The sequence below is a fragment of the Dermacentor andersoni genome, chromosome 1 (genome assembly GCF_023375885.2).
Source record: "Dermacentor andersoni chromosome 1, qqDerAnde1_hic_scaffold, whole genome shotgun sequence".
In the NCBI taxonomy this organism is placed as follows: domain Eukaryota; kingdom Metazoa; phylum Arthropoda; class Arachnida; order Ixodida; family Ixodidae; genus Dermacentor; species Dermacentor andersoni.
In genome coordinates this window covers 145,883,464-145,895,711 of record NC_092814.1, presented here as the reverse complement: position 1 = coordinate 145,895,711, position 12,248 = coordinate 145,883,464, and the positions used below count along the sequence as shown (strand labels likewise).

Genomic DNA, 12,248 nt, shown 5'->3' with positions numbered 1-12,248 from the left:
TGGCCCAAATGTTCGCACGGTGAAGCGCGGTGTAAATTTAGGTGCATCAAAGATCAAAGTTATCGGCTCGTAGAACGGAGAGGGGAGCCATTGCGCGCATCCACACACGCGCAGCCGCGTTGCCGGCTCAGCCAGCTGAAACGTAGCCTTGGAGAATTGTTTTAACTAAATTATAGCCACATCTGGAGCGTGGATTAGAGCGCCACTTATAGCACAAACAAAGAGAAGTCGCAGATTTTCAGTAGCGCAAATATAGCCACGTAGCCAACTCGCCCAAGTCGACGCTAAAAACTTTTTCTGTAGCCCAATTTGGCTATATATAGCCAAACCTGGCAACACTGTCCTAAACGCTGGAAACGAAACTGTTTTTTGAAGAACGCGTAGCTGGTACAATGAGCAAGGCAATCCAATCCAATTTATTTTCAAAACAACTCATGGCGTGCTTTGCTTAGCTCCTCGTGGTCGGCATGGTTTTTGGTCATCTCGGTGCTTCCAAGTAATGCGTGACATAAAATTGAGGTTTGTCATTCAGGTAGTCTTTTGGTTAGCCTTCTCATGCCCTGTATATAGCCTGCATGTATTTGATCCATCGTGCTGGATTTAATAATGGGGTGTCTGTCAGGGGAGGTTGTTTTGATCATCGCACTCCTAATTATCCTCGTTGATACAGTGCTGATGAGCTAGTGTTATAATGGCAGCAGCCTTCTTGTCATCAAAGAGCCACTATGAGCCTTTCTAAACATTTATTGACTGAAGCATTGAAGCTGGCGCAGGTAGTGAGGTGCCTTCAGTTATTGCCAGCTTGAGAGGGAAAAAAAGAGAAAGTACTAGGAAGTCTGATACCGTGCAAAAGATTCGTACCGAAAACTTTTTTCTTTGCACATTATATTCATTCTATGTCGATTGAAAATATCCTTTTACCTCCTGTTGCAGCTCACCAGCGGACACTATGGAGAGCACAACCCCGATCCATGAATATCCGTTGTTTGCTACCGGTGATAATGCTGTTGATGAGACACAAAAGCAGGAGGCGCATGTTGCTGAGCCACAGACATTGTCGGTAAGCTCCTGTGCTGTGTAATGACCTCTAGGAAGCTGTTTTTCACTTAAATGTTTATATTTGAGCATCTTGCGTTCTTGGGAACGCAAGGCTCGTTTTTGTGGCGCGATCTTGCGTTCTTGCGGAATCAAGACCAATTATCAATGAGCTCTTTAGAAAGGTGGTGAAACATGCTGACTAATCTGTCTGAGCTCGCAGTTTTGAATGCTAGGCTCACACAGGTCTGTGGTTTTACATTTCTACTGAAGGAATTAAAAAAAAAATCATTCAATCCTAACATGTTATTTTCAAAAGTAATAAACTGCCTAATATGATAAGAATGTGAGATGAGTGTTAATAAGACAGTGGTAAGGTCAACATGTTTTAAACATTATCACAAAAAAATATCCTGGTTATAGAGTTCGCTATAACGTTCAGTTTTACTAACTGTTATTCATGAATATTCTGCAAAGGTGGAAACTTGGGTAAGTTGATTTGTGATAGAGTGAGAACAGTGCACACTGACACAGTACAAATTAAAGGTTCACATGGACATTGTGCATGACTACCGTTTATATTGTCTTTGTGTTGACTGTTCTCTGTGTACCTCTCTGTGAACCTCTGTAAGCTTTAAGTTCCAATTCTGTTTTTATCCTAAATAAATGAAATGGACTGCAAAACAGTCAATGCACTGAACACCAGGATCAATGGTGTCTTGTCTTTGCTGATATTTTATGGAGGGAGGACATCTTTGTGATTTTACTGAATGAAATAATTCTGAGTAATTGCAAGCGCATATTTGAAAGATGAGCTTTCACACTTCAAGTATTTGGCATGTGGTGAGCTTGAACAATATAATAGCTGGACACTTCTTGTGACAACGAGATTTGACAAAAACAGTAAATACCATAATTACTGGGTACACAAGACAATCTACAAATTAAATGCTGAAAGTTTTATTAATCAAAGGTAGTATGTTTAGCACTTTCTGATTGGCAATGATGCCAAGACTTTTAAAAGCCTTGTACGTTGCAGCAAAAATCCTATACATGGCCTTGGTAATAAAAAAGTTGAAATGTCCCTATGTTTAGGGACATGTCTCTACATTAGGTAACACTGGTTGCATTGTGTGCAAGTATTGAAGACACATCTCACTCCAATTCCTACACTACAAGAGCACCATGACGACTGTTGTCTCAAAAATGGCTATCATGTTGGATGAACGTCAGTAATGTGATATACCTCCCAGAGCACCAGAGATGGCTGTCCCTTGTGGACACTGTGTGGTGTACTGCTGACTTGTGAGGAGGCTGAATCGCCTTCTTCAGTCCAGCGCACCCTCAAGTTCAAGCTACTCAATGATACAGGACAGAAAATCCGGACACGTTATTACTATGTGAGCAGCAAGCTAAGCAAAGCATGGCATATTCATAGACACCAATACACTGACGAACATTAGTGTAGTTGACATCTGCATTGACTGGATCAGTGCTGTACAAAACCTCAAGAAAGTGTCCAAGATTCCACTAATTTGCAAAGACGTACATAGTCTTCACAATTCTTCCTCATTCATCAGCAATGTACACTGGGTGCTGGGACATGGCCAAAAACCAGTACAATGATCTAGCGGACAGAAATGCATTCTATATTTCCACACCAGAAATTCCGCCTGCTTCTCTCCATCTCCAGGCCCCCGCTCTGTCCTACACAGAAGTTGTTCTCCTGACGAAGACAAGTCTCCTTGTCGAATGTTGCCTTCAGAGACATCGCTTGTTAGACCATTGTTGTTCACAGAGTTAACTCACACATGTACCTAAATCGCTCCTTGTGTCTGCTCCCTTTCCCATCATCTCACTTGGGTGGAGGAAGTCTCTCTCCAGAGACTACAGGCTCAGGCATACCTTACACCTTCCGTTCCCTGGAGCTGTGGCCTAACTCCTGGAAGGCCGCGTGAGCTGTTTAAAGTGTGCTGCACCAGTATCTACAGTGGACATTCACCAGCTTGGGGGTTCTGCCCAGGAAAGAGGGCTACACTAAACATAATTCTAAGAGCTGCCAAACTATGCATAGATCAAACAGGCAGTTATGTACATTCGCCCATAGATGATAAGTTTTCTAAGCCACTACTACAATTTCTGTGTGAGAAGGGCCTCCATGCTTTTATTTAAGCACACATGTATGCCTCAGGGCAAGCTGCTTAAGAAAAAATATAATAAGGTAACGTACTTACAACTATACCTAGAAGCAGTATTTTGCTGTTTAGAATCTATGAAGAGTAGTAGTCTTGAGCATACATTGGATGACCAGTTTAACATTGACTGTAACGTCATGGTGAGCGCTAGTTTGTTCCTCTTCAGAACTATACTCAAACAGTGTGACTGATACAAGGACACATAGAGACACAAATACAGTGCTTGTTCCCTGGTATTTGTGTTTTTGTGTGTCCTTGTATCAGTTGCACTGTTTGAATATAGTTCTGTGAACATTGACTGCTTTTGTTATTGCATGTAGCTGTTCTATGTTGCACGTTTGTGTTAATGGCTGAAAGGCTCTAGGCAGATTGCCTGTGTTGACTAGGAACATTTAACATTGTGCATTACAGAAAAATGCAGCCAGGAAACTTGCCCGATATGAGAGGGTAGTTGCTGCGCGGAAGGCAAAGCGTCGTGAAAAGAAACTTGCTCGGAAAAGCAGAATAGCTGCAGCAAAGGAGCTAGGAAATTGTGATGTCAAGTCGATTTCTGGTGGTAAGTAGAATATCTGTTATCTTCACTAGTGCTTAGTAGCTGTGCTGAGTCTTGGTAAAATACTTGCGGCTTATAATTTCCATCCCTGTAGTGGTAACCATATTATGATCCTGAAGTGTAGAGCGCCTTTCCCGGAATTGAGATGTTGTGAGTTCAGGTTATGGCTTGACCACTGGTCCAGAGTTTTGTTTACTTTGCTACCTGATTATTCTGACACTGACAGATTATTCTTGGTGATGCTTAGTGAGGGAAGGCTGGTTTACATCACCTAAACATTTCACACTTACTAATAAAACATGGCAAAGCTTAGTCATTCAACTAAGTGTTTGAGTTGAAGGTGAACTTATATGTTACTACTATTTCAGGCCAGTGGCAGAGGCCTGACAGGCTGCTACAGGAGGAGGCACTCAATCTTGACTCTTCACCAGGCTCTGAAATGCCTGCTCCATGCGTCTGCATTGACATGGGGCACACAGAACACATGAGTGATAAGGTATGTGCATGCCTTTTGCTAGAGACATCAATGCTGCAGCAGACTGCTTGTGCCATGCCTCCTGTCTTTATTGCCGACAATGAGACATTAAACATGGCAAATAGTGGCTGCCAGTTATATTTTAGTTCAGCATTTTTTTCTTATCAAAATGTCGGAACAGAATGTTTTTTGTTCTATTTTTAGCTTCATTCCACTGAAAAAGTGAAGTTCTATTTCTGCTCCAGAACAGAAAAAAAAAATGATCCATAAGGGTTCATAATGATTTGGTTTGCATGCAAAAATTTTCAAACAATGAAACGATAAAAACATAGCATTTATCTTTCTCAATAAGTAAATTCTGAATTCTGAGATCATGCTTAGCGCCTTGAGTCAAGCCACGGAGCATGGTCTCAGAAGCAGCACTTATCAAGCGTACTCGCCGAAATGCAAGAGAGCTGTTGTGATAAAATGAACTTAAATGAACGTAAACTATTAAACTTCTGTAACAAAGCATTGTGCCCATAGAAATGAAATAGTAAGCACTTCAGTGGGAAGCCATGGGTTGCCAAACTGCTAGTGCATGCAGCGGCAGGCTTAGATTAGTGACGCAATCGACCGGCTATCGCTTGCACTATCCCTGCCTGAGATACATGCTTATGGAGACCCCTGAGATACAGCAATCCCTCGTTATAAAGAAGTCAGCGTGACGGCGAAAAAATTTGTTATAAGCGGTAATTTGATATAAGCGACCACTTGAGAAAAGCTAAAGCAGTTAAACTTTAATTGCACCACAACTGTAAGGAAGTCAAAATACAATGTATTCAATGAAGCAAAACTTTGTTCAGGTGCAAAAAAGGCAGTGAGCTTTGGCTCTTTCACCCGCCGTGGTTGCTCAGTGGCTATGGTGTTGGGCTGCTGAGCACGAGGTCGCGGGATCGAATCCCGGCCATGGTGGCCGCATTTCGATGGGGGCGAAATGCGAAAACACCCGTGTACTTAGATTTAGGTGTACGTTAAAGGGACACTAAAGGTTACTATTAAGTCAACGTGGACTGTTGAAATACCATCCCAGAAGCTTCGAAACGCTTGTTTCGTGCCAAGGAGAGACTTACTTTAAGAGAAAATGCGTTCTGAAGCGTCCGCGTACCTCTAGCGCAGTTCAAATCGCCCGCCCTCCGATCGAGGAGTACTGACATCATGGTCTCATAGTGACGTTGCGCCATCGGTGAGTAGAACGGCATCCGCAGACGGCGCTACGTCTTTTCTGCGCAAAACGCAAACGCGCGGCCTGAAAAAGAGCCAAGACAGAGCCGACAGCAGAGCGAAAGCGGGAGTGAGGTGGCTAGCGGAAGGAGAAACGCGCGACCATAAGCTGGTACTTCATTCTATGACGCAAACTTCGACGTTCGTCGCAATGGACCCTGACAACGACAGATTGGCTCGCGATGCTGGGCTCAACTTCAGCGATTTGAGCACTGACGAGCGCGACCTGCTGCTGAGGGCTCGCACAGCCGGCGTCGTTGCGTTCTACGACGGCGGCCTCGACACCGACTCTCCGGAGCGGGAAAGCAACGAGGGCTTCCCACGATATCACATGGACGTGGCATTCTCACTGCTTGTTCCAAATGAAAGTTTCGCGAGCCAGCAGAACTCGCACAGCACGACGCGATAACGAAACTACTGAAACTCCAAAGGGTGCGCGGCGCAGAGTCGAGCGCGCAGAGTCGAGCGAAAACGAAACCTTTCGACCACCCATACTACTGAAGGGTAACGTCAAAATATTATTTTTTCTTAGAATCGAATAGACGTAGACAAGTAGCATTTTCCTTCCGTCTTATAATCGAATGAAATGATATCTTTAATACGAGTAGTTGAGTATTAGTAACACAAATTATGAGGAGTGCTTTCGTCATCCGGCTAGTACCGGAATGTCGCTGGGGGGTCTCAAATCGTGTCATGCATTTACCTCAATTTCTCGGTTACTAAAGCTCTGTTCGCGATTATATTGACGCCTTAGACGTTCTAGAACATCACTCTACCACTTTAACTTGACTTTCTGGTAACCTTTAGTGTCCCTTTAAAGATCCCCAGGTGGTCGAAATTTCCGGAGTCCTCCATTACGGCATGCCTCATAATCAGAAAGTGGTTTTGGCACGTTAAACCCCATAATTTAATTTAATTTAGCTTTGGCTCTTTCAAGTTCTCACTGGGCGCGAGCAACCCCTGCTCTAATTTGACCAAGCATTGCATGAGGTCGTGGTTGCTGCCCATGCATTCAACCTTATTTCGCAACAGACGTAGGTACTCCAGCGTCTGCGCCATAGTTGGCACTTCACGTGGCTCTTCGTCCGCTGGCTCTTCGTCCTCGTCGGGTCCACCAACAGTGCCAGTCACCTCTGCATCCGTCGCTGGAGCCACCACGGGAGCAGCAGTGTCAGCTAATGCAAATGTCTCGATGTCGCCTTCTACAGATTGCTGCAAGTTCGGTCATCGTCAGGCTGGTCATCGTCAGGGTTGCTGATGATAGTGCAGGAAAAGCTGGCATGCGCAAAGCAGTTGGCGACCTTCGAAGGTGCGAGTTCTTTCCATGAAAAGTTCAGCAAATAGATCGCACCAAGCAAATCAATGTTGTACCTCTTGCTGGCATCATATGCTGTAAGCATGCGCTGCAAAAGAGCCTTGCATTACAGCTTCCAGGTGGTCTCAATGATACTCTTACCCATCGGTTGCAGTACCGTGGTTGTCCACAGTGATTGCCTTGAGGTTGTCGATCTTCCCGTGGCTCGGACAATTGTCAATTATGAAAAGCACTTGCTGATTCTTTGCATCAAACCGTCTATCCAGAAAGTGCACATAGTCTTCAAAAATATCAGCAGACATCCTTGCTCCCTTGTTACTCTATATTGCAACTCGGGGTCAAAGATGAGAGACGGACTCTTGAGGGGAACGAGGAGGAGACGAAAAGCTTTATACAGTATGTACAATATAGCAGGTAATAGCATAAAGTAGCGGAGCCGAAGAGCGCACCAGGCTGATGGGGTGGTGGGCGGCGACTGTCTCCTCTAACAATGGGCGAGCTCTGCCTAAAATCCCTTTGGGTGTCCCATCGTTGGCAGGAACGGGGCAGAACCGGTGCTGATGTCAACTGCGTCGCTTTCCTCTTTCGTCAAAGGAGAAATTCAAGCTGCATAAAACCGGTCTCCACGGCAGGGGCCAGCAGTTCCGTGGAATTCTGAAAGCTGCCAATGGATTCGTCATGATGCTCTGTGTCCCCGGACTCCTCAGTTCAAGCCACGGAAAGGGTTTGGCAGTTTCCTGGAACTTTGCCGGTTGTCACCAAGGGCAACCACTTCAGAAGAACGAGGTGGGGAGGGGGAAGTGCCTGTTGCCTCCATGTAGGTGCGCAGTGTGGCACAACATTCTGTAGATGCATTCCTTGGGAATAGCACCGGCTGAGGGGAGGGTGACGATTGCAATGCGGAGGAGGAGGTGGAGACGTGGAGTGACCCAACAAATAAAGAATGGAGAGGGGGGGAAATGCGGCGGCAGCATGCTGGCTCAGCAGGGACGCAGAGGTTGCCTGGACAACGAAGAAGCCTTTTGCTCTGGCTGTTTGTCAACGCCTCGCAGTCCACACTGAATGCAAGCACATTCTTGCTCTTTTGTCTATTCAGTTTCTGTACTGAAAGTAAATACAGTTGCCTACTGATTTCTTTCAGACACAGACGGGGTCTCAAAAATGTCTGAATTATCGAGGAGGCTACAAAAACGCAAAAATAAACCCTTAAGTGTTAGGAGTAGGAACGTCACTCAAAGTTGGTTTTAGAAAATGACGTAAATACAACTTTTTCATTTGCAACACCACATTTGCCGTCGCTAGGGCCATTACGGTTGAGGGAAAAGAAAAAGTGGGGTGAGATTTCTCTCCACGGTGCAGGAGAAAGCCGCAGTCAAAAATGATTCCTTGACGGCGGCAACATTCTTGAAGTTGTGGGATGTGTGGATGGAACTCTCATCAAATTGTCTGCCCTAAGAAGCGCAGCACTGGTGAAACGGATATCTATTAGAGCCGTGGCCTATACTCAGAGAACTGCTTCGATTGCTAAACGTATGATGCACTACCTAGCGAAAAAACAACGAACAAACAATGCAGATAAAATTAAACCACCAGCTCTCCACATCCGAAGTTTACAGTTATTAGTGGAAATTAAATGTGCAAGTGTTGTGTACAAACCAATATTTTTTTAGAAAAGCACCAACATCCTTCAATTACTATATCGTCCCCAGAGTACTAACAAAGATGCGGACGGGACCTTGTGGCAGAACGTTGCTCGTTCATTGGTCTCCCTCGCGCCGTGACATTCCACTCCTTCTCCGAGTGACGTAACCCAGTCGTAACAGCCAGAGTGAACCAGCTCCAAAGCAAACCTCGTTCCGAGTTCCCAACGTTTATTAGTCAAATCATGGAAAAAAATTCTTATGAGGATTTGTTGGTGTCAACACTAGCCATAGTCCATGCTATGCAGAAAACCAGTAGCATTGCAAATGTGATAACGGGTAAGTCCCTGTTGTACAGGGAGCATTTGTTTTTGCTTATTGCAGCAGGCACCTGGTTTGTTTTTTACTGCCTTCTTTAGGCTTGTGAAGCAATGGTTGCCAGTTCAGGGAGCATCCAGAACTCTTCTCATTCTTGATTATTGCTTTCGATTGGATTTTCTGTGCAAGAAAGGTGGTTTAGTGTGCTTTCAATTGGAGCTGGAGCCTCCCCACGCTTTGTTCACTTCTTCTACAGTGTTGTACAATAATGTGGAGCGTTGCACAATATTGTACAGTAATGAATAAGGGCACTTGTGCTGGCGGTGTTCAGAATGTAAGAGATCAGACACTAGTCAAGCTTCGGTCAAACGGTCTGAAATCAACTCCATGCTCTTGCGGGAGTGAAAACTTCACATGACAGGAAGCATTACTCGTAATAACTTGTACCTACACTGGTGAAGCATTGATGGATGAAAGTAACCAACGGTGTGGAAAATAAACCTGCACTTGATATAAGTCTAACAAAATTATTAAAATAACATGCACTCATGAGTATCTACCGTTGTTTGAGACATTGTTAAAACAGCCTATACGTCGAGTCAGAAAATTGACAACCCGAGAGAAGCTTCTGTGCCTTCACTGCTGCTGTCATTTAAAAATTATGTGCAGAGTCAGCCAAAGAGCAAATTTTGTCTTTTTGTTGAAGAAGTGCTAGAAGCACTGGAAGCTAGTTTTGATGATAACCCCAGTTGAAGTTTTATTTTACAGGCTCTCGAACCTGCCAATATTTGTAAAATCTGACATACAGTTATAATTCACTGGTCATTTCAGACAGTGCGTGATGTCTCTAGCAGAAGCATTTCAACAAAAATGTTTATCAATGTGTTGAAAAACTGTCAATCAAATTGACTGATTTCTATAGGGTCTGTAACTAAAAAGTGCTTTAGCTTGGGTCGAACTCCGTTGCTGCCTATTCAAATACTACATGTAAAATGCAGAAAATTTTTTATGAGGTAACACCTGGACTAATCTGAATAAAATTTGCTGCATTTTTTGAGTGAAAGTTAAATTCTAGTGACTCTAGGAAGCAGAATTTTATTTAAGACCTAGATGCTCTTACAAAAACTGTCAAAAATAGGTAAGTTAAAGAAAGATAGAAGCACAATGTTTACAAATCCATAACTGCGCAAAAAACGTATATTTCAGTTCTGTAAACTGCATCCCTTAGAGCATCTAAAGTGGACAAATTTTGTGTAATAATGCACAGTTCACATGAATTTGCCAGAATGTTTACAACAGTTTTGCAAAAGTCTTGTTTGCACTTCAGTAGTATATTTCGCGGGGGTGCATAATATATCAATTTTGTCTTCTTTAGATGTATTATTACATGTTGTTACAGAATCACGATATCATTGTTCATTGCTGAGTTTAAGAACTTAAACTTGATAGCTTTGTTTTTCTAAATTTTGCAATTTTCAGCGTGTATCTTTATAAAAAGATTGATGGCCTAAATAAAAAGGTCCACTTCCTATAGTCACTAAATTTTAACTTTTTCTTTTAGATGTAACAAACCTCATCAAATCCAGGGCACTGGTTGCCTAGACTGAATCCTAGATGGTACCCTCTCAGCCTTGCTTTGCAACAGGGCTTTGGTGCTTGCCCAATTTGTGGATGGTGTGGCAATGCGCCATATAGTTTTTGAATATATTACACAATAACTAGCCCTAAGCCAAACATTTATGTGGTCAGTTTATTAGGGAGGACGGGGTAAGTCATCTGGCTTATGATGGTGCATGGTCAATGTTTTTCCCAAAATTTTTGCAGGAGCTGAACAAACTGTCATCACAGTTACGAAGGCTCTATGGCTCTAATCGTCATAGCTACACTCCCTTGAAGCTCCACTTTACTCATTTCCCTTCATCTTGCCGTCTTTACAAGATGTGTGTTGAAAAGCATCAAGGATTTGAAAGGTACTCGGTGAGTTATTTAATTTTATATTTTCTTCCTTTTTTATCTTAACAAGATGGTACTATATAAAATTGCACCTCACTGCACTAATATATTTTCACTAGGAATCTAAAAAAATAGATTCTATGATTTTTCTTGCCAGAAGTACGGTATGATTTTGAGGCATGCTGAAGTAAGGGTTGAATTTGACCACTTGACTCTGGGTTAATTTTGACCACTTCGAGTTCTTTAACTCTCACTTGCAATAGGAGTATCATAACCAAAACGTGTTGATACAGGTTTTCAAGGCTGGTTTCCCACTTTTATTTTTGCCCACTATTAGCACAAAGCAGAAAAGAGCAATAAAATGCGGTGTTGCAAATGAAAAGGTTGTATGTACGTCATTTTTTAAAACTAACCTGCCAAAGTTTGCAAATTTGGGCTCATTCCATGATTTTATGATTGTCATGCCAAGTTTTATGAAAATTGAGTTGTTCAACTTGCTAACTCAAACTTCTGTTGGACATATTAAACAAACTAAGTTGTGTCGCATAGGGGCCACAGGTAGGAAATATTCGAGGTGCAGACAGATTGTTGAGGTTCCACAGGATTGTTCTGATAATGCTGTGGAACAATTTCTCATAGTAATACTGAATGCAAACAGATGTTCAATACTACAAACCACGCCTGAACAGGGTTCGGCTCATTTGTCTCTCACCATACCCTCGGAAGTTTGATGCTGGAAGGATACTATAGGGATACTTGCTTCAAGCAAGTATCCTAATGTTTTTAAAGTTCTTAAAGCAGGGGAACTCAGCAACAGCAAAGTCACTTAAAAAGTCACTGTGATCTAAAAAGAATGTGTTACTTGTCAGTCTCTGCTCCAAGTTTGCTGCTGCTTGTGTGCTGTGTCTAAAAGTATGTAATTGTTAATAAAGTGTGTATGTATAAGAATTCCTCATGTCCAGATATTATACATACATTAGTTGAACTCCCAGGGTGTCTACCAACCGAGAAAACCAGGAAAACCGGGAATTCTCAGGGATTTTGAGTAGTCTGGAAAAACTCAGGGAAAACTCAGGGAATATGTGCCTCTATCAGGGAAAATTAGCTGTAATTTTATTGAAAGGGTTGAAAGTCTCGGTAATGCTGGCTCGAGTAACAAACAGGAATTGTAATGAATCGTCTTTGATTGTCTGTCGTCGGTTGGAGGAGATGCTAGTGTACAGTAGTGTACAGTCAACGACCGACTTTCTGGATTCCCGATAACTTGGACGGCTTCGCGGCACACCACGTACCCTATAGAGTCACTGTATTAGAAGGTCAGAAATTTCGGATGCAAGAACTGTTCGGTGTCTGATTTTCCGGACATATTTCCGTGACCGCAGGTCCGAAACGGCATTAATCAAAGCCACCACCGCTGCCATTTTGATTACCTCGCTGCCTCGAACCGGCACTCTTGCACGCAGATCTGCTGGCAACCGTAGCTCCACTGCGGCAACGCTAG

At 43.2% G+C, this 12,248-nt stretch overlaps 1 protein-coding gene across 2 annotated transcripts in view; it reads left to right on the top strand.

Moving 5' to 3' along the window:
- Positions 1-410: 410 nt before the first annotated feature.
- LOC126546171 (tRNA methyltransferase 10 homolog B-like) overlaps positions 411-12,248 on the top strand; it is a 57,047-nt gene continuing 45,209 nt past the window's right edge. The window contains exons 1-5 of one of the 2 annotated variants that reach the window (XM_055062119.1): positions 411-519; positions 934-1,060; positions 3,642-3,786; positions 4,152-4,279; positions 10,619-10,771. In XM_055062119.1, coding sequence (XP_054918094.1) covers positions 500-519; positions 934-1,060; positions 3,642-3,786; positions 4,152-4,279; positions 10,619-10,771 — 573 coding nt within the window. In that variant the 5' untranslated portion in view covers positions 411-499. Of the gene's footprint in view, positions 533-933; positions 1,061-3,641; positions 3,787-4,151; positions 4,280-10,618; positions 10,772-12,248 lie in introns of both variants that reach the window. The other variant, XM_055062120.2, reaches the window with a different exon arrangement.